Source organism: Camelus dromedarius, chromosome 32 (assembly GCF_036321535.1).
Source record: "Camelus dromedarius isolate mCamDro1 chromosome 32, mCamDro1.pat, whole genome shotgun sequence".
In the NCBI taxonomy this organism is placed as follows: Eukaryota; Metazoa; Chordata; class Mammalia; order Artiodactyla; family Camelidae; genus Camelus; species Camelus dromedarius.
Genome location: NC_087467.1, coordinates 20,241,155 through 20,264,585, shown reverse-complemented (window position 1 = coordinate 20,264,585; position 23,431 = coordinate 20,241,155). Strand labels below are relative to the sequence as shown.

The 23,431-nt window shown below is 39.0% G+C and overlaps 1 protein-coding gene across 4 annotated transcripts in view; it reads right to left on the bottom strand.

Moving 5' to 3' along the window:
* ARHGAP28 (Rho GTPase activating protein 28) overlaps nt 1–23,431 on the bottom strand; it is a 141,229-nt gene that overhangs the window by 55,915 nt on the left and 61,883 nt on the right. For all 4 annotated transcript variants that reach the window (XM_010992230.3, XM_064481599.1, XM_064481600.1 and 1 more), the window contains 2 exons: nt 11,333–11,535; nt 5,479–5,696 (listed from right to left, as the gene is read on the bottom strand). In XM_010992230.3, coding sequence (XP_010990532.3) covers nt 5,479–5,696; nt 11,333–11,535 — 421 coding nt within the window. The remainder of the gene's footprint in view (nt 1–5,478; nt 5,697–11,332; nt 11,536–23,431) is intronic.

Sequence of the window (23,431 nt, the reverse complement as noted above, 5' to 3'; positions counted from 1 at the left end):
ACCTCTTTCACTGAGACAGCTTCACTGGCATTTCTGAACTCAGATCAGCACTCTCTGAAATTCTGTACTAAAATGGACAACGTGGGCTCTAATGAAATGTGTTTATATCTCCAGGCAAGATAGGGCACTTTTTCCCACTTGTTATATGTTTAAGATGCTACATTGCTGCTCCTCACAAGATATTTACATTTAGAAAACAACTGAAATGTCAAAACATTTCTTACTGTGGGAATTAAATTAATATTGAAAGACACATGTATGGTAGCGTAAGATTTTCCATTATGTGCTCAGCAGAGGGGACGAGAGTCTAGGTGAGCACTGGCGCCACGTTCTGACTTCTGGCCGTGGCTGTGGTTGCAGCTCTGCTTGTTTTTGTTCTGCAGTTACAGGTAGGCCACATAGTTATTTGTGGATTTAACTATTTAATTATTCATTCCTGAGTGAGTCTCTTTTTTCTTCATTATTATAAGGTAAGTAGGCTTTTTTTTTTCCCCCTCAAATTTTCCTGGCTGCCCTGAAATAGTTCCTTTTCCTAACCTCCAAGCTCTCATGTCCCCTTGCATTATCTCACCAGTTGACCATTTCTCAGGGAACTGCTGAGATCCCTTCTTCATCCAGGGTCACGTCCATAAGAGGAGCTGGGATACAACAAAAGTCATCTGGCTATTGAGAAAAATGAAAGTGCATTTTTATCCAGGTGTATCCTCCCAAGGGTAACTGCAGTCAGTCACGTGTTAGGCATATGAGATGTGCACTCACACGGCTCTGTTGACATGGCCACAGACATGACTGCCTGGGCGCCGGTCACTGCGTCTGGCGGTTTCAAGTCAATACTGCATGCTCACTGCATGCCAGGCACCAGGATAAACCCTGGTCTCTGTGGAAGACACTGTCAAATGCCTACCCAAAACCCAGTTGCCTGTCTTCCTTAAAAGGACCTGATTTTTTGTTTTTTCTAGAAAACTTTATGTAAAAATGTATCAACTTCCCAGGCTCTCTTGCAGCTAAGATGATCATGTAACATTTCTGGGCAATGAGAGGTAACTGGAATTGTACCAAGTAAGGTTTCTGGGAAACCAAAGTCAGAGAGATGGAGTCAGTTGGTACAAGTCCCGGGAACAGCCAGGAACATGGACACGGTGGCAGGAGTGGCCCAGCCACCTTGGGAAGCAAAAGAATGATGGCCACATGTAAAAGACAAAATAGAAAGACAGAAGGAAGCTGGATGTGGGCTAAAACACAGGAACACCTACCCTCAGTTTCCTCTTAGAGAGAGAAAAAACAAATCTTTGTATAACTCATGATTTCTTGGGTTTTCTGTGACATGCAGTCAAATGTATATACAGGTGATATAATAATACTTTTTAAAATGATTGCATGCCTTTATTTATATAGTCAATTAGGAGTTAGTCCTAACTTTAACTATCTCTCAATTATGAAATTGAAAATAGATTAGATTGACTATTTTGCTTAATTAAATGTGTTATTGAAAGGAATAACTGATACATCTTCTGACTATTAGAAAAAATGTGTCTGGGCACTGGACTTCTGCTCACGATGAGATGGATTGCAGACCATGTACTATGTATCTAGAGGCTGATTTAACATATGTGTTGCAGTGTCTAATAGCTCTACTAGAACAAGGGTGAAATATTCTGTTCCTTTATGGTTAGAACACTGAAAATTGCACTTACTGGATACTTAATTAAATCATAAAATTGTATTTGGGCCCATAGAAATACTCATTTTTTGCCTTGCTTGTCCATATTTTCTAAGTTTCCAGTAAAGCTTACGTATTATTTTCACAGTAAGGAAAAAAACACATTTTTTGGAAGGAACAAATACTACTGAAGAATCAGCATAAGGAAACTGGATCAGGACAGCACAATGCAGGTATCACTTTCTCCTCCCCCTGTAAATCACTCAAAATGGGAGAGAGAAACTTCTACAAAAAGTAGATCTAGCAACCACTAGACATTTCCATTAGCAGGACAGAAACTGTCGGATGTTCCTGGAAGATAAAAAGCAAGCAAGAACAGTTTGATAAGGGTAGAGGAAAACCTCAGCCTAAAAAAAGGTAGGTACAAGAGAAAAAATGTGTAGAAGGTAAATACTGATCTGGAAATAGCACATAACCAGAATGAAAATAAAAAGAACAGAAAGGCATTGCCTGACTCAGAAGACACCAGCTGTTCAGAAGACCAGCAGGCAGCAGCTAAATGTAATTCCAGGATAAAACCCAAGTGTCCCCTTGGTGACAGAGTGACCACCTGCCTTGGGAGTGGTAGTGGCTGTCCTAGCGTGGGTGTGGTGGTCCTGGACAGAAAGAACACTGAATTGAACTTTACTGGGGCCTTTTAAAAGGCTACAGACAGGAGTATAAAAAGGGAAGCTAGGATGCCTGAAAAGGAAAAAAATTACGATTCTGCAGGACCCTTGTTACTTTGGCACTGATGTCGTTTTTATATGTCTTAAAGTGAAGTGTGACAGTTGACACTGACACACTTCACCACTTACGTAGACTCCTATTTTCGGGGGAGAGTTTTTGGGAGAAAACGAGTCTACACAACTGCACAGGACATATGACGACTACCTGTACGAATCCATCAATCCATCAATCTAGTTCTCCTCACAGAATATGAATCAATATCCAAGGATCAACACCAGCTGAACAAAAGCAATGTAATGAAGACAAAAATAAACAGATGACCTTGAAGGAAAGAGATAATTCGAGGGAAAAAGAGAGCCTTGGAATTTAAGGTTTAATTTAGTAACTTCAGACTTCTGAGAGGCTTCAGCAGCCAAGAAACAAGAACAGATCACAAAATAAAGGAAAAATCAAGGGAAAGGAGAAGCTTCAGGAAATAAGATGACTGTTAAAGTTTTGAAGATTAATGAAAGGCAAAAGTGTTAATACAACCAAGGCCAAATAAATGATATAAAAGATAAAGCTGAAGAAATAGCCAGGTATGCAGAACACTGAAAGCCTGGAAAATACAACAGAACATTTAAGAGATACTTAGGAAGAGATACAAGGAAGGAGGAGGCGGAGGAGGGAAGACAGGCATTCACAGAGAGACTGATCAGGAGCTACAAATACTCGGAGGAAGAGAAGGCCGGAGGGAGGAATCGGTATTCATGCTGTCAGATTCAAACAGGAAAGCTAAAAGTTTAGATACAGTTCCAAGAACTTCTAAGTCTATTTACTTGCAGACACAGATGCTGAATTTTTCAGGAAAAAAAAAAAATCTGTGGAGATGTTAATTAGGTCTTACATATTGTAAATATACCATATTTTTAAAAGGCTAGCTTTGTATGGCTTTTTACATTTTTGACGACGAACAATCTGAAATTTTAAGCAGCATAATACAATGCCAGACTTTCATTGACTTCCAGATGCCCCATTTTTCAGGATAGCACAAAACTTCTCCTCTTTGGAATATATGGTCCTCCTTCCCCTGCCTCATTCCCCATCCTCTTTAGAGCTGGGGCTCCAGGAGCATGCCTGGGAGGGGAGAAGAGGAGGACGAGAGGAAGGGCCCCGGGGCCACCCCTTGCCCACCACTCATGCAGCCCTCTCCCTGCCTTTGCTGGAGCTAAACTCTGAACAGTTTCTTGTGCTTGCATGTTGTGGAAAAGTCAAAAACACCTCATTTCCTTTCACACTTAAGCCCCGGTGAGCAAGTGTCCACATTATGTTTCCCTTCAAGGTCTAAGTGAGAAAAGAGGGAGGAGCACTGTTCTGATGTGACTAAAGTTCAAAGTTTTAAGAAGTCTAGAAAGGCTAGTTATGCATTTTCTTGAGTAACTGGAGGATTCAGGAGAAGCTATAGACCCTCCCTATTTTGCAGTTTGCTGGGGGAGTGGAAAAATCTAAGTCTGAAGTAGCTGGAAATAGAAATGGGAAAGGATGCATGTAGGCCAAGTTCTTAGGACTCTCTCAAGATGACCTGGGAGATAACTAAAAAATGACCCGGGGAATTTAAACCAGCAGGTAAACCTTTTTTTTTTTTTTTTTTTTTTGGCATCTTGTCCAGGACTCATGCGGCTGGAGCCCTGGTCTCAAGTTATGGGCATCACCTTTCCTCAGTTACAGTTCTAGACAATCTCACCTTCTGGGAACACACAGGTTTCAACTAGACAGAAAGTTCAAACAGCACAGAACTCAAAATGCAGGTATATCATACACAGCAGAAGACTAGAACTGTGTTGTTCAGTATCCTGGCTATAAGTTACATGTAACAACCTAGATTTAAATTGATTAAGATTAAATACAATTAAAATTTCAGTTCCTTACTTATAATAGCTACATATCAGGTGCTAATGCCACGTGTCACTGGGGGCTACCATACTGGACAGCACAGAAATAGATCATTTCCATCAATATAGAAAGTTCTAAAGGATAATGCTATCCTAGGACATTATTAACACAAATGCAAAGGGTAACTCTGTGTATGTGAGCTGCCCTGGCATCAACCCATATGATTAATATATGTCAGAGAAGATACGACTTACAGAAGCTAAAGTAACTCAGATTGGAGACTGACTTCAACCATGCTTGCTATCCTTAAAGTTTTAATTTATGTCATTATTGTTACTACAATTAAACAGATGAGAAACCTAAATCAAAGTGATTAACTAACCTGCCCCAGGCAACTCTATGTGTGGCTACAGCAGAATATGAAGTTCCTCTTTTCCTATATACTGATTACCCCAAAGTTCCAAAACTCCTATCTGCATGGAACCTGATAGAAGAAGATAGCGCATCCAGTAAGTACTTGCTGCATAAATGACGCGATTATCTCAATGCAGCATTGTCATGATGCAATAAATGGATGAATAAATGAACTGCAAGGCAGAGAGAGCAGTAAAACCAACACAGAAACAGAACACAACTCACAAACCCAGAAGTAGCACTGTGGCCACAGAACTGCCAAGGGTGCCCTGGAAACTTCAACCAGCCACTTCTCAGAAAACATGTAATGTGTCCCTTCTGGTTTTTTGAATCATCTTCTGGCCCACTTAATGAATGCTGTATCTTTCACTTTTTACCATTTCAATTTATTTGAATGTAAAGGGTACCCTAACCACTCTCCCATCCTCGCCCCCATTAAAAACAAACTACCCAGACTTGCTGATAGCACTTGGCCATTTCTCTGGGACTCCTTTGCCTGTCCCCAGAGTTTCCAGTCAGTGGTTAATTTCATAAAGGCTCTGTGTATCCCATCCACAAAGACTTGCTCCATTACCAAAGAAGTTAACCTCCAACCTCAAAAGAAGGGAATAAATTTAGTGTGGAGGGAGACTGCTGTATGGAGTATAAGAAATAGTCACTTAAGTATGAAATGTGTAAAATTTTGTGCTTTGCTGTCTGCTTTAGTTTCCTCTTACAGTTAGACCAACCTTTTCTGACATTTTTCCAGGCTCCCCTCCCACCTCCAATCAAACAAAACCTTCTGAGGCATGTTCATGACTCACAGGAGACTCGCTGACTCCAAAGATGTCTCTGACATCCCTGACAGGGTGCTTGTTCTTTTTTCTCATGGTCTGAGTGTAAGTATTATATCTCTTCTTCACTGCAGCCGCTTGGGTTCGAGTCAGTGTAGAGAGCAAGGCTTTGCCGTCCTCCTCTTCATCACCCGAGATCAGGGCTGACAAACCCACGTCTTCCAACCACTCTGCTTCAAGCTCTCCTTCTGTAAAGTGACATTACCAAGATAAGGTCAGAATATTCTGATTGGATGACATGTATTATCTGTAAGTCTGTCCACATCAGTGAGTAAGAAATATCAGTAAACAATATATTAAGACCATCCTGGACCATAAGGACATCAGGCCAAGTGAAGTAAGTCAGAGACAGACAGGCACAAAAAACCGTATGATTCCATTATATGTGGAATCTAAAAAACCAAACAAACAAAAATCTGAGCTCATAATACAGAGCACAGATTGGTGGTTACCAGAGACGGGGTTAGGACTGGGTAAAGTGGGTAAAAGGGATCGAAAGGCACAAACTTCCAGTCATAAGTACGTCAGGGGGATGTAACATACAGTATGGTGACTACAGTTAGTAATACTCCATTGCACAACAGAAAGTTGCTAGGAGAGTAGGATCTTAAAAGTTCTCACTCTGAGAAAAAATTTTCTGAACTATATATGATGATGGATGTTAACTACACCTGTTTTAGCTAAGTGTTTCACAATGTACTCAGATATCAAATCATTATGTTGTACACCTGAAACTAACATAATGTCTGCCAATTACCTCAGAAAATTTTTAAAAGACCCTTCTTTTATTCCACAGTAATGATAGGAAAGGTCTGTAAGAATGAATGAAAAGTCTGTGTTGAATTTTTTTAAATAAGTCAAATTTTAAAGTATCTTCTAGTACAGTTAGGTTATTTGGCAGATTTGGTAAGGTACTTATCCTTACCAGACAGTTAAACATAAGCCCTATCTGAACAGCCAATTCAAAAAATGATTTAAAAATAGGAATATTTAAACAAAAACCACAACAAAAAAGTGTTCTAATGGCACACAAAAGAATTTTTTAATCACACAAATGCAGGTTCAAATCCCAGTCACAACTTAACTAGCTGAACGGCTTTGGAAAGTTTTAAGTACCTCTAGGCCTTGTGCCTCTTGGCAAAATAGAAGTAATAGTAAGCAAAGTATTAGGGGGCTAAGAGGATTGGCTTATCAATGGATTTATGACAGATGGCAAAAATCTGGAACAGAGGATGTGTTCAATAGAAATTCATTCATCTCTTCTCTCCTTATTCTGAATATTAGATAGTCTCGCCTTTTTTCAAAAGGCAGTTAGAACACTCAAAGTTCACCATGATTAAAATCAATTGCTATTGTAAATTAGATGTACAGAAATAATAGAGAATTCAGAGTAACAACATCCTGTAACAGAAAATCGACTATACACACATTCTTGGAACTGTGCTAAACAGGCATTATCTGAATAAAGTTTGTCTAAAAGAGAGCAGATTAGACGGATTTGTAAATAACCTGTCAAATCAACAGCCCAGGAGCGGTGGGCTCTGCTCACTTGATCACTGGTACATGAAGAAAGCTCTCCCGTGTGCTTTTAAGGTCCAATTCTTTATTTGCTATCTTGTTGTTATTGTTCATTTGCTTTATAAGCTGTCCCTTTAACAGAAAATGCAAAGGTAAACTTAGCTGAGTGGCCCTAATCTAAAATAATAAGCCTTTTACATTAGTCAGTTATGACTTGGAAGGATTCCTCTACTTAAGCCTTAGATAAGATTTTCATTTGCTTAAGACAAAATTTACAAATATAGTTTAATGTTGAAGTTTAAAACTTGGATTTTTTTTTCTCTCCATCTCCGTAAGAAGTAATAATAGAGTGGGAGGAAGAAGTAAGCGGTACGGTTAGAACTAACACACGCTAGAGGTGCAGGTGAGCGAAGTCCCTGGACTTAGACTGCATCTACAGTGTGTCTTTTCCACAGGAAAGAAACATCTGACAAAGCAGTCAGTGCTATTCCTGTTTGCTGAATTATGAACAGTGTGATCCTGTGCTCATTACTCCAGCTGCCAAATGTGAAACTTTGAATGTCAGCCCCACATATCCACTGCTGACCCAATACCTACTTGGCTCTGTCAATTTTACATCAAACTCAAGCTGTTCAAACCTGCCCACACTCACTCCTAACCCAGGCCTCTGAATTCAGTGTTCCACATTCCAGGGCATGAAACCCGCCCTCTATCCCATGTGGCAAGCAAGTGACCCAGGAGACATTATGATCTCCCTCTCTTTTATACATCAAACCCAACACACCCCCAAGTTCTCTGGATATTATCTCATTATTTCTGAAAAATGCCCACCTTCTTTATCTCCTCTGCTGCGACCCTGGTCCAAGTTACCACCATCTTTCACCTGAACTGCTGCAACAGCTTCCCTGCAGGCCTTCCCATTCTTGATTCCCTTGCCAATCCATTTACCCATATTGTAACTAAATCAGTTCTTCCCAAATGCAAATACAAACCCATTTTGAAAACAATGCCACAACCTTCCCTTGCTCTTAAGATTAAGAATAAAAACCCCTGACATTGCCCACAGGATATGAGCTGCTGGCCTTTCTGGCCATAGCATGTACCCTGCTCTCCTCACCCTCTCTTCTCTAGTAGTACCAGCCTACTTTTGGTTCCTCAAAAGCCCTGTGCTCCGTTTTGTTACAAGGCCTCAGACATGCCAATCCTTCTATTTAACTCCCTAATTATTGGCCATTCAGTGCTTCTCCTTATTCTGAACATTAGGCAATCTTTCTGTTTTTCAGAAGACAGTTAAAACACTTAAAATTCATCATGATGAATTACAGGCACAGGAAATACAGATTTCATTAATTTTTTCCGAGAAACCAAAATGTTGGTAAAGCATGTAACAAAATTCAACATCCATTCAAAATACTCCCAGGAAAACTAGGAATATAAGGCCATCTGATAAAGAACATCTATAAAAAACTCACAGTTACAATTATTTTTAATGGGGATATTCAACCCTTTCCCTGCAAAATTGGGAACACAGCAAAGATATGAACCGTCACCACTTACTTTTATTCAGCTTGTACTGGAGGCCTTGCCAGCACAGTAAGACAAGATAAAGAAGAAAAAAACATAAAAACCAGAAAGGAAGACATAAAACTGTCTATATTCACAATGATCTCTTTGTTTATGTAGAAAATCATAAGAAGTCTAGCAGGAGACAACCACCAGAAAGTGAATTTAGAAAGGTGGTAAAATACAGGGTCACGTTACAAAATCAACTGTATTTCTATACACCAGTTGCAAACAATTGAAAAATGAGAGCGAGGCAAGAGAACAAGAGATACCCAAGTGAGACTCCATGAGGAATTGGAATCAGCAAGCTACAGGAGGTGAGAAAATATTTGCAATACACATATCTGACAAAAGATATATCGAGAATATATGAAGAATTTATACAAGTCAATAATAGAAAGGCAATTTTTAAAAAAATCAAGATTCACCTCCTCACATCCCTAGAATCATATATTAACAAGTCTTATAACATCAAATGCTGCAAGGATGTAAAGCAACTGGACTTGTCTGTCAGGCACTCTTGGGGGGAGTGGAAAATGGTACAACTACTTTGGAAAAATGCTGGCAGTTTCTTATGCAATTACATGTATTCCATGAAAAATACATTTATCCAAGAGAAATAAAACTATCTCCACCAGAAGACTTTTACAAGATGGTTCACAGCAGCTGTATTCACAATAGCCAAAGGTGCAAATGACCCACAAGTCCACTAACAGTTGAATGGATAAACAAATTATGGCATATTCAAACAATGGAATACTGCCGTTACAGGCTGAACTGGGACCCCAGAAAGATACACTGAAGTTCTAACCACCAATACATGTGAATGTAATGTTACTTGGAAATAGGGTCTTTGCAGGTATACTTAAGATTTAAGTTGAGATGAGGTCATACTGGAGTAGAGGGGGCCCTTAACCCCATGTAACTAGTGTCTTTTTATGAAGAGGAGGTGGAGACACAGACAAAAGCACAAGGAGTAGGCCACATGACTACAGAAGCAGAGAATGTGCTGTCTACAAGCCAAGGAACAGAAAAGATTGCTGACAACACCAGAAGCTAAGAGAAAGGCATAGAATATATGCTTCCTCAGAATCTTCAGAGAGAGCAGGGCCGTGGTGACCCCTTGATTTTGGACTTCTAGTCTCCAGACTCACTATAGAACAAATTTCTATTGTTTAAAGCCACCTATTTTTGTGGTACTTTGTTAAGCAGTAAGAAGCCCAAGTAAACAAATGCGAACAATCTCACAGTAAAAAGCAATGAACTATTTATGAATACACCAAATGAATCTCAAAAAAATTACGTTCAGTGAAAGTAACCAAACCCAAAACTACACCATGATGCCAAACCATCAGAACTGTGGTTGCCTCTGGCCAGGGACAGCAAGTCATGAGAATGATGAGACTGGGGAAAAACATGAGGAAATTTTCTGAGTTGACTAAAATGTTACCTATCTTGATTAGTGTGAGGTTACAAGGTTAGCATTTATCAAACCTCACTGAATTGCACACTGAAGATCTGGGCATACGCTTCAAGGAAAAAAATACCAGTAAATAAACATTAAACTCTAGTTAGTAGGGATGCTTTTTATAGAAGTTTACGCTAGCAAACCTGAAAATATCTTCTGTATACTCTAGGCTTGAGGAAATAAAAAAAATATATTGAGGAAAAGTAAGAACCAGGTTTCTTATTTTTGAAGAAGGGAGTCATAAACACAGGCAAAGGGAAGACAACAACAAACTTTGCAGTGTTGGATCAGAACTGGGAGGTTATCCGTATGAGCGCATGAGTTTTAATACAGCTAGCTAGCTAGGAAGGAAAAGGAGGTATTTTCCTGTATGTGTCTTTCTTTTTCTCAATCCAAAAAGGTAAAATGTAAGCATGTAAGTAAAAGGATGGAGGATGGTTTCCTTGAATGGATTCTCATTAAATGTGTGGTGGGACTTTGTATTTCTCATGCTATGTGAAATATACTAATTGTGGCACATCTAAACTACTGTTTCTCAGACTTAAGAAGGATAGATTTGTAGAAAAGGGAATAAAGAATGAAAAAGTTTTTTTCAAAGTTTCAGTTTATCTTGATAGTTGTCTTGAGGTTAATCACTGACTAATGAAAACATTCTTATGTGGATACTTAGCAAACTACCTCAGTCCTTCCTGAATGTCTATGTACTTCCTTGTTGACAGGTCGTACCTGGAGGAGACAACCTATGCTTTTAATCCCAAATGAGTAATTTTGCTCTTTTTGAAAATTAAGGACAATTATACTTTTTTTTTGGTCTTCAATCTTTTTCTGTTTAACTGGAAACTACTATCACTGACATATTCAACATGGCTTTTATGGTGTAAAGTATAAGATTATCCGTTCTCTTTGCGCACGCATACTAGGAATTGCTTTGAAGTCAAATGTTTTTTCTCCAGCATTATGCTGGCAAATTATTTTTCTGCCTCTCTTTTTTGGTAATTAGTAGTCAAGTATACAAATGTAAAAGCCACCAAAATAAGAATTACTCAATCTGCTAGATGATTATGAATGGAATCAACAGGCAGGGACAGCATCCCTAAGCAGTGATACACAAGGGACCAATGTGGATAGTGTCGATGGCCCTCTCATAGGTCATGAAACCTTGGCTAGAAGCCACCCTGAGCCACACTTCTAGTGGAATGATTTCTACTTGCCAACAAAACAAGTGAGAGCATACAAAGGCAGACAGCACATGGGAAAACAGACCCAGCATCCTACCATCCACGGGCTTGGCCTCGGCTGGCGTGGGCTCTTCCAGTGCCCCCATGCTGCTCTCTTTGGCACTTTCTATTTCCCGCCAGAAATCCTCCATGGAGGCGCTGTCTACGGAGGCTTGTGAGTTGGAGCGGCTGAATGCAGGCGACTGTAGGGACTCATTGGATAGCATCCTGTTAATTCTTCGGCAGCGAGGAATGGATTTTCTGAGGAAAGAATAGTATCTGTCAGTGAAAGTTAGTGTCTCATGTTGCAAATCACAAACTTAAACCTGGGTCTGAAATCAACGGAGAAATGGAGTTAATGTGTTAGAGACGGGTTTGAGGGAATAATCTCTGGTCAGTGTCGGCCCTATCCTTTTCATTCTCTATAATTCATAATGACCTGTGGCCATGTAGGAATTACCATGAAAATACTTTTAATCATTTTCACACACTTATAAAGAAGGAAGTTGCATATATTAGTCAAAACATATACAGTAAAAGTTTGCCTCTGTCAAGTATCTAAGATGATGTCAGAGAAGAGTGTAAAAAGCTGGCTGCTCACATCTAATAGAATGGCTACTATTAAAAACACAGAAAACCACTGATGGTGAGGATGTGGAGAAGCTGGAACCCTTGTTCATTGCTGTTGGAAATGGAAAATGGTACAGCCTCTGTGCAAAACATCATGGCAGTCCCTCAGAAAGTGAGACATAGAACTACCACGCAATCCAGCAACTCCACTTCTGGATATACACTCAAAAGAACTAAAAGCAAGGTCTTGTTGGGATACATGTACATACACGTTCATAACAGTGTTATTCACAATAGTAACAAAGTAGAAGCAACTTCAATGTCCCATGACAGACGAATGGCTAAGCACAATACAGTATATACAAACAATGGAATATTATTTAGCCTGAAAAAGAAAGGAAATTCTGACACCTGCTACAACATGGGTGAACCTCAAAGACATCATGCTAAGTGAAATAAGCCAGTCTCAGAAAAACAAATGCTGTATGATTCCACTTATATGAGGTACCTAAAGTAGCCAAATTCAGAGACAAAAGTAGAATAGTGGTTATCAGGGTCTGTGGGGAGGAAGGAATGGAGAGCTGTTCAATGGGGACAGAGTTTCAGTTTTACAAGACAACAGAGTTCTGGAGCTGGTTGCACAACAGTGTGAATGTGCCACCGAGCCGTATGCTTTAAATGGTTCATATAGTCAATTTTATCTCTCATGTATTTTACCAGAATTGTAAGATTTTTTTTTAATTTAAAGATACTTTTTTTTTAAGTTGGTTGCTGAGATAATGAGTTAGTGAGAGGAAATAATCCATGACACTAAATGGAAAAACTCTATATGAGAATGGGGAAGTGGGACACTGACCTTGGCTATAGACACCCACACTCAGTTCAGGGAGAACTGGATCACCACTAAGGGGTGGATCCAACTGCGGAGGAGGGCAGTGTAGGCGCTGGTTATTATTACCCAACAGGACCACTGCCAGCCTAAAGGACAGCAGCTGAACAAGGCAAGGAGCAGCTTCCCCGGGTTACCTCTTCCTCACGGGACTGAATGAAACAGCACACATAGAGCACCCAGAACATAAAAACAGCCAGCAAATGTTAATTTAAAAAACAAGAGACATAGTAGGGGAGATCGATGCCAAAATGCTGGGTTTCTGAGAGATTTTGGGGATTTACATAAAAACAAAACAAAAACATTTTAAGTGAGGTGTGTTATCGTGGTAATCATTTAGCAACATGTACATGTATCAAATCGTCAGGTTGTATACCTTAAGTTTACTCAGTATGTCAATTGTGTCTCAATAAAGCTGGAAAAGTTAAAATGTTTGACTTCAATGATATATGACTGACAAGTATTACACTTCTTATGAAAAGAACGTTTGATTAACTAGAACATTTCAGTCCCCAAACAGGAAGAATAACTGAATTACTTTATGCAGTATGATCTTCTGTTCCTATTTTTACATGATTTTTTTCTTTAATTTTCCATTTGGAGTTGGTGCGCAACTTTTGCAAAGAACTCCTCCACACTTGCCGCCTTCTCCTTGGGTCCAGGTGGACTTGAACCGAAAGGCTGAGACCAATGTGTGATCAGAGCTGTTTTGCCCAAAACAAGAACTCCAGGTGGAAAAAGCAATGGCAGAATAATGTTCAACTGTGGCATTATGACTCAGGACAATTACATTTTGATTCTCAGAGCAGCAGTGGATTGCTACCAAAGTTAGCCATGTCCTACAGCATATGCAAAACACACTAATATGCATGAGAGTACCAAAAAAAAAAGAGGGGAACAAGAAAAAAATTCTATGTGGTCATATTGTCTACACCTCTAGGAATCCTAGATTTATCAATCACTTTTAGTAGAAATTTCTAGAATTTTATCATTGATCCTGAGACTGTACCAGACTAGTATTTCTAGTTTTGTGGTGAGTTAGGCAATTTATTTTTAAAACTCAAAGCATTTCAGGAAAATATTAAATATCTATTTTTATTTTTTTATGTCGTGCACTATGATAAAAATAATTTTAGGTAGCTTTGTTTGGTGATTAGATGACAAGAGTTCTTCACTGAATTCTTTATAGTTTGACAAAACAGATACATTCTAGTGGCTGAAATACGCATAAAATTGGTGCAGGTTATCAAGACAGTTATTGCTCCCTTTATGGTTTTTAGGCTTTCAAGCCTTTTCTCTTTTGCAACAAAAGCAATACTAAAAACCACTAACAAATCATAGAATTCTAGTATATAAACGTCTATTTCTGTAAAACTGTAATTAAATACCACTGTTTACACAGTCTACTGCCCTCTGTGTACCATATTCAGAAAACAGTATATAGACCCCACAAACTTTCTCTAGTTCTAGTTTTTTTAAGGTTTATTTCTTTAAAAATGAATATGATTGACTGTTTTTAAATGGCCAGTATCAGTGGTAGACATGGACTAAGTTTTTGAAAATTATAAAGCAGTATATTATAAACATAAAAGTTTCAACAATATGCAATTTATAAAGCAGAAACTGAAGGTCTTTTCCCATCTGTATCATACCACATTGCTCTGCAAGCTGCGTTACTTTAACCCCTCAAAACCACGTCCTAGATATCTTTTCCACGCCAGTACAAATATACCACCTCAATCGCTGCATGGAGTAGCATAACTTATCTTGGAAATTAAGCAAACAAGCAAACAGACCTAAGCACTGAAAATGTTTGAAGAACTGCGAAATTTGGGAAATAATAAATGAATCTTAGGAGATGGAGAGCATATATACTTAGGCCTAATAATGATTATTTTAGTTATAGTACAGTTTCATGCAAAGGGTATACTGATGGAATCCCAGAGACGAGATCATCATAAACTTCTGCTGGGAGCAGGAGGATCCGACGTGAAATACAGGTCATGAACATCTGAGTAACACGCTGGTTTCATCTGAGACAGTCCACCCAAAGAATCCTTTAACTGCAATGGTCAACTATTTTTTTTGGCAAAGAAGTCAGACAGCACTTTGCGGATAAGCACATTTGGAAGAGTCCTCACTTTTTCAGCTAGGGATCCAAATACTTCCCCCATCATCCCAGGGTTCACGCCATGACCTTCCAGAGTGTTACATAACTGTGATGCTCAGGCTCCCTGGACCCTGACGAGCCTTCGTCTGCAGCTCCATACCTCACCATATTAGGATAAGTAGAGCTGAAGCTTCATCAGCTGTTTGTATTTTTTTTTTAATTCCAAAAAAATACCAGGAAAACAGTATATGAAAAATAGAATGCAATTGTATTACACAGCAACTTTTGTTGGGAAAACACTATTAGGTTCAAAATTAGATTTTAAGTGGATGGGTAATTACCATAAATTCAAAGTGGCACTAATAAAAAAAAAAGATTGTATCATTCCATTTTCCCCTCCATTACTTTTTCAGCAATGTATTTTAATGGTTACTGGAGCTCTATAACTTACATAACTGTCTGTCTTGAATTAGTATTTTACAACCTCAGAACAATGTACATAATTCATACGAGTTTAATTCTCCCTCCACCCCTTATCATATTACTGTCATACATGTGCTCCTTCACGTTTACATCCCACTGTAGTTATTATTTTTAAAAGTCAATAATCTTTTTAAAAATTAAACAAGTTGTCTTTTATGTTTATTCTTTTTGGTGCTCTTCTTCCTTCCTGTGTGTCCATGTACCCATAACAGATCATTTCCAATCAGTTTTGAGAACTTCCATTGGTATTTCTTCTTTTTCTTTAGCATTTCTTGTATGGTGGATCTACTGGTGACCAATTCCCTCAGATTTCTCTCTGAACATGTCTTTAATTCATTTTCATTTTTGATGAATATGTTTACCGGGCATAGAATTCTAGGCTAGCAGTTTTTATTGCCGTTTTTACAATCCTTTTAAAGATGTCATTCCATTGTCTTCTGTTTTCTGGATTCTGATAAAAAGTCAACTATAATTCTTATTCATAATCTTCTAAATATAAGGATTTTCCTCTCCAGCTACTTTTAATAGATTTCTTCTTTATCTTTTGTTTTTAGCAGCTTAATTATGAAATGCCTAGACTGTGGTTTTCTTTGTATTTATTCTGCTTAAGATTTACTGAGCTTCCTGAATCCATGCGTCAATGTATTTCATCAATTTGGGGATAATCTTACCTACTTTCTCTTCAGATATTTCTTCTGTCTTACTCTCTCCCCTCTCTTCTTCTGGAACTCCAATAACATGACCGTTTGATGTTGTCCCAAATGTCCTTCATAATACGCACTGCTTCTCCCTACCCGCCAGCCCTCTGTGCTTCAGTTTAGGGAACTTCCACCAGCCTGTCTTCAGGTTCACTCTTCCTTTCTTCTATGTGTCCAGACTGTTGTGAACTCCATCCAAAGAATGCTTCGATTCTGATACTGTTTTTTCATATCAAAAATATCCAATTAATTCTTTTTAAAGATCCTATTTGTCTGTTGACATTATTCATCTTTTATACATTTCATCTATCTTTTATTTAACATATGTATTACTGCTATTTAAAAGTTCTTATCTCTTAATGCCATCTGTGCTGTCAGTGCATCTGCTAATATTGATCAAAAACGGTCAGTTGTTTATGGGTCACATTTTCCTTTTCTTTTACAAATCTCATAAATTTTTGTTGTATGGCAGACATTTTTTTTTTAAAGAGCTCTAGAAAACTGGAGTAAACAGCAACTTCCCCAAGAAGGGCAAAGCTTTTCCTCTGTCTGGTAACTGAAGTGAGATATAGATCACTTCAATCCAACCAGGAGCTGAGGTGGGTCTGTGCTGAACTGCAGCTGTAATCAGTGTTAGGTTACCTCTGGTTCCAAGTGTTTTTGAGGGGGAGATCCATCCTGTGTGTTACAGGTCCCTCCCTCAAGAGAGCTCTGGGATAAACACCATGGGACTACAGGAATCACTCTCTGCTTTAGAGCCTGGCCCCCAGCCTCCTGTGTTATTGGGCTCTCAGAAAAACCCCAGAGGGGAGAGTTGTCAGATGTGGAGAACTAGCTCTGCATCTGGGGCTTCAAAAGATTCCAACCTTTTGTGCCAGTGCAGGCAGCCATCGAAAGCTCCATGGGCATCTTCTCACGCCAGCAGAGTCCCTCTGCCTAGCAAGGCAGGTGTGATCTTCTGCCCAGTACTGCACAGGCTCAGGGAGACAGACACACGCAAGGAGAGAAGTGGCTGCTGGGCACTGCTCACCTAGGAAGAGCTCTTCCCTCCCTGCAATTTAGTTCCTTTAGACTTCTTTCTGATCACAGCTCTCCATTACAGTTTTCAAAACATGATTTTATATTCATTCTCTCTTCTCTAGTTACAACAGTAAGACAGATAATTGGCCACAACCTCGTCTGTGTTCTAACTGGAAGTGGAACTCCCACAGAACACTGTAAACACCAGATTTTTTTTTTTAAACGTTGCATTTTCTAATGAACTGCTTGCTCTGTTTAACCACAAGTTCAAGTTCTGAGTATATTCCAGTTTTAAAAAAGTTTTAAAAAGACATACATCTTGCTAAGAAATACTTACTCTATGGCCTTTATTATTTCTTATTTTATAAATAATTTTACATGTAATAATTTACTATCAAACACATTACATCATTTGATCCTTACCTTAACTTCACGAAGTAGAAAAAGCAAGTATTACATGTTTCATTATACAATGAGGGAAAGCTACTGAGAGGAAAGTGAAGACACATTAACTTCCTATCGCAATTACAATAAAATGCAAATTCTTTTCCATGACCTCACTGCCCAGCATGTTCTGTCCTCAAACTTCTTATCCAGTCTCACCTTAGATCACTCTCCCTTGGCATTAGCACCAAACATGCTAATCTTTTCTCAGTTTCTCTAAAAATTGAGCTCTTCCTTCCCTTAGGAAATTTTCTCTTACTGTTTTGTTCTGCCTGGAACATTCTCTGTTTCCATGGCAAGTTGCTTCTCATCATTTAGCTCCTAACACAAATGCCACCTCCTCAGGGACCCTTTCCTGGGCCACCCTAACGTGGCATTCTTCCAATTACCCATCATCCCAGCTTTCCACATTTCCTTCTTCTCACTCAACAAAGTACACTTCATCTATTCACCCGTTTCATTTTCTTGGAACTATTCCCCCCACTAGAATATAGAGGAACTGTATCTGTCCTATTTACACAGTATCTGGCCAATAATAGGAACTCAGAACAATTTGCTGAATGACTGACTAGTGACAGTAAAGCCAGGATATGAATTCACACCTGTCCAAATGCTTTCCCTATAGTAATCCTTCTTAATTTCAAAGTCTCCTCAGGTATTTGTGTGTCTGTGTTTAGCTCTACTTATCTTTAGACCAGAGAAGAAATACAATGTGATTTAAAGAAAAATTCTGAAGCCACCTGGCCCATGTTTGAATGTGGGCTCTGCCACCTTCTAGATCTACAACCCTGAGCGAGCTACTGAACAATTGCTCCTCTGTTTTCTCATCTGTAAAATGGGAATATTAATCAAATTCATGCCCTGTATTATTATGAAGAGTAAATATTATTAAGTGAGTAAATATACGAAAAATGCATGGCACATAGTAATCTCATGTGTTAACTTCTTACTTTAATTTAACTAGTTTGTTTGCATGCCTATGGCTAAGTCAGACTAAAATGGGTGTTAAAATATCACAGGAGCACTAAAGTGTCACTAGGAATAGAATGAGATAAATAAAACTGCATTTATCAGAACTCATCTTTGACCCAACCCCATTCCCAAGCCTTATTTCTCCAACTCCCTTAGGCCAGAAGTGGCCATCTCATAATTCTGACCAAATTTACATAAGAAAAATCCCTCTTCATGGTTTCAGTGTAATCTTTTGTTTTCCTGATATACATGCTATCCCCTTCTCTTCCAGCTTCTCACTTACTAGAATGCAGACAAGATGACTGGTGCCTCAGCAGCCATTTTGCAACCATGAGAGAAAAGTCATGAAAACTGCAGTGATCAGCCTTGATATTACTGAGTCTCAGAAATAACATCAGATGCTGCCTATTCTCTGGATTTCCAGAAATGTGAGAACAACAAACTACTACTTTTAAAAGCCACTCTAATCTCTGTTGTTGTTATTGTTACTTGCAGTCAAAGTGATTCCTAACTAATACAACTAGAAGGAAGACTTTAATAAGTCATTTTGGGTGGGGTGAGATGAGACACCATCTCCAGCCCACTAAGGGGAATATTCAAGTAAGAGTAGACAGTAACCTGCCTCATCAAGGAAGGTGGGGTCTAACGTAACGTTTTCCATCTAAGGATTGCCAAATTATGAGCCTAACCCCAAGTCTTGGTCTGGTCTTGATTAGTTAAAGAAAGTTAAACTTTATTATGGCTAAATACACTATGAAGTTAAACTTTATTATGGCTAAATACATTCCTGCCTAAATATACAGGGAACATATTCACATTGCTCTCAAATCAAACATATTCCAAGACTTTTAGGAAGAATATATCAAAATCAAAGATATCCCCTTCTTCTGAAAGAAGAGGACTGAAACCCCATTGGCATTGGCATTGAATGATGCTGGTCGTGGCCCAGCATGGCCATCTACAGAAATCACCTGGGATCCTGACTGCAGCAGGCCTGTGCAGCAGAGTTCTCGCAAGAGAAACCTCTCACTCTTGGGCACAGTCCCAATAATGCAGCTGTTTGCCCTCTTAGCTTTCTGGGGAGGCCATTCAGAATGATATAGTAAGAGGACAAATCCCGTTTGCAGGTTCTGGCTCCTCAACATCTTTGGATTCCAACATGCTTATAAACAAGCTAAACTTGGATGTTTTGGAAAAAACTCTTGAAAGAAAATGGTGATAAAAAGAAGCTATAGTTTCAGGGTAACAGAAGCAAGAACACAAAGGAGGTCCCCGCTCTTTCTCAGGCTCCCTGACTCTTGTCTCTCCTTCTCATCCTGCCAGCCCAGCTTTCTGTCCCTCTCCTGGCCTGCCTCACTCCTCTCAGGGGAATGAGGAGAAAGCTGATGAAGCTATTTCCTCAAAAGGTAAACAGGTCTGCCTGAACCTCTCAGTTGGCAGAAAAAAAGATACAGAAAAATGTGTTTGTAGATTAAGAGGAGGCTTAAAACAGCAAACAAATCTCAGTCACTCAGCAGGGAATATTTGAAATGGTTTTAAAAGCTGGAATTTTTTTTAACCACTTGAGATTCACAGCAGCAATTAAATTCTTATATACCTGTGCATCACCTCTGAACACAGGCTCTGGGCTAGAAATGGGAAAAGGGACAATGAGGAAGTGACAACTTCCAACCAATACACACTGAATCCCAGTGTTTACAAAGGATAGGGCTCAACTGGGGCCACAAGCTCTTCTGTGAGAGAGAATAACAGAATCTCTTCCTGGGGGTGCGGGAAGGACAGCACACTTTCCTGTACTTCTAATATGAAAGTAAAGCAACTCCGCACGCTTGACATTGAAGGAAAGTAGCCTCCTATGTTCTGTCCACTGCTCTACCAAGAAAAGGCACTAAATAAAATCAATGCTTATAGAGTTACCGTGTAATTACATCACTTATACAGGCATTATAAATATACACATGACAAAACCAAAATATAATGGTGCTTAAATTTCCCCTGCTTCGCCTGAGGGGAGGAGGAGGTAGAGAGTGACTGCTAACGGGTACAGGGTTTCTTTTTGGAATGATGAACTTGTTCTGGAATTAGACACTGGTGATGGTGTCACAACGTTGTGAATATACTAAAAACCACTGAATTGTACACCTTATAAGGGTGAATTTTTATGTTATATGAACTATATCTCAATTTTTTAAATTATGAGAAAAATTACCTTTCGTTTATTTTAATTTTGATAATTAAAAGTACTTTGACACTGACAATACAAAACTCTAGTGAGGACGTGGAGCCAGAAGAATTCTCATTAATTGCTGATAGGAATGCAAAAAGTGGTACAGCCAGTCTGGAAGACAGTTTGGTGGTTTCTTATAAACCTAAACATACTTTTATTGTACAATCCAGCAATCACTCTCTCCTCAGTATTTACTCTAGGAGTTGAAAACTTAAATGTACATACAAAAACCTGCACATGGATATTTATAGCAGCTTTATATTCATAAATGACAGAACCCTGAAGCAACCAAGATTTCCTTTAGGGAGTGGATAAACGGCAGTACATGCAGATAATGGAATATTATTCAGTGCTAAAAACAAATGATCTATCAAGCCATGTAAAGATACCTTGAATGCATATGACTAAGTGAAAGAAGACAATCTGAAAAGACTAGATACTGGATGACTCCAACTGTGTGACATTCTGCAAAAGGTAGAACTATGAAGACAGTAAAAAGATCAGTGGTTGCCAAGGCATGGGGGTGGCAGGGATGTGGGAAGGGGGAAGGAGGGATGAACACATGGAACACAGGATTTTTAGGGTAGAGAAACTACTCTGTATGATACCATACTTTTGTCCAAACCTACAGAATGTAAACTGTGGACTTGGGGGGATTATAACGTGTAACGCAGGTTTATCAATTGTAACAAATGCACCACTCCGATAGGGGCATTGCTAATGGGGGCAAGAGGTAGGCGGGAAATCTCTGGACCTTCCCCTCAGTTCTGCTGTGAACCTAAAACTGCTCTAAAACAATTTTTTTTTAAGTACTTGGAGATTTCAAACTAAATGCAAACTTAGGAAAAGGGGGAAAAAATCAAATTTTCAGAAAGAGCCATGGGTTTAGACAGAAAAAAGACAACTCTGGCTGAAAAGTTGCTGGCTGCTCTGAGCAAAGGCTAACACACAGAATAGCAACGGTCTTATCTGCTCAACCAATAATCATCTAAACAAGTGACAGGCTAAAATGTCTGCTATGCAGGCTAAGGAAAATACCGAGTGTGAACGTTTTATGTTCTGTCTGTTTTAAAACTAATATGCAGTTTATGAGCTTGATGTATATATTGATTTTGGTGAAGCTCAGCCAATCCCACGAGTGACTCTTATCAAATTATCCTCAAGGACAAGTTAAAATTATGAGTGGAAAACCAGCTTGGTGACACCTAATTGTTGCTCAGAGGCTCATATTTTTTATTCAATTAGGAGATACCCAGGAAAGAATTTGTAAAACAGAATGTGGGCAAAAGCAGCTTTCTCTTGCTAATACAATTTTATCCTTTATCCATTCAGCAACATGTCACTATAAGAAGTCTTGGTGAGCTGTATATTCTGTGCTTCTGAAATTACTCTTCTCCAAGTAATCTGGATGAATAATTTTTAAAAGACTGTCTTTTTGTATCGAAAGTAAGCCATATATATATATATATATATCTCCTTCCTATTTTTTAGTACCAAACTGCAGTCTACATTTTTATCATGCAGTTTTGAGGTGCCTGCTGCAGCTGGTATTACTATGTATGACTTTCAAAGTAATTAAATAGATGAGCCCCCCATTCTGGTGTCTTCTGAGGGCCTGCCTTTGTTTTCCAGCTCCCTGCGTACCTCTCTGGTGCTGTGAAGATTTGCTGGAATGCAATCACTCAACCTTTGTTTCTTCTGCATCTCTGGTCTCGATTTGTTGTCATTATTACCTAGTCATTAACACTCAGCCACAAAATGTGGAAACGCTATTCTACTGCATCCTTGTACTGTTTCCAATTTCCCTTGTCTGTTGCCTCTCTCCAGCTCCAAAAATTCAATAGCAGGACAGAATCACAAACAAGATGTATAGGATTATCAGGCAATCTCTCTGGCTGGTGTCCCACATGGTCATTCTCACATGGATGGATGGGCCTTACAGAGCTCTGTGGTCCATCCTGACAAAGCTTTCCCTGAAGTGGGCCAGGCCTTCTTCCTCACGGGGGCACTGGGATCAGTTCAGCTTTAAACTATTTGGTATAGAATCCAAAGTAGAATATAAATACAATTTATTATATTCCGACAGTGGAGAATTGACCATCCGGATGAGTAAATATCAACATTCCTTGATTTCTCTTTTTTTCCATATTCAGACTCACTCTATGATGGATTTAATTCCATAGGGTCCATGTGAGCAATAAGTATTTTGTGTTCCATCTATTTTCATTATCTAACTTTAAGATAGCTGCATCGTAACTTCCCTACAAATGGCTTTGCACCGGAGAGCCATAACCAGGGTTTCCACTGAAACAGCAGATCCTAGAATTGGAGAGCTGAGAGGGAATTTGAGAAATGCCACATTTCTCAAATAAATCACCACATGTTACAGATAAGAAAGATGAAGCTCAGAGAAGTCAAGAAACTCACCCAAGACCACAAAGCTAATTACTGAGAGCTAGAACTACAGGCCTGGCCTCCTGATGCCTCATTCCATGCTTTCTCTGTGGTCACTAGTCTCCTAATTCATTTATACTTTATTCTTCACTCACTCACCAAAATAAATGCAGCATCACACTTTCACATTAGAGATTATCCTTTTTTTTCTCCTTATGCATTTCTGAAAGAGCATAATAAAATAATCAAGTGGATCATATTTTTATCATAAAATGTGTTGGAAATTATGTCCCTGTCAAAGTTCTCATTAAATAACAAAGAGAGCTATATGCAAAAGTGGCCTGCCTACA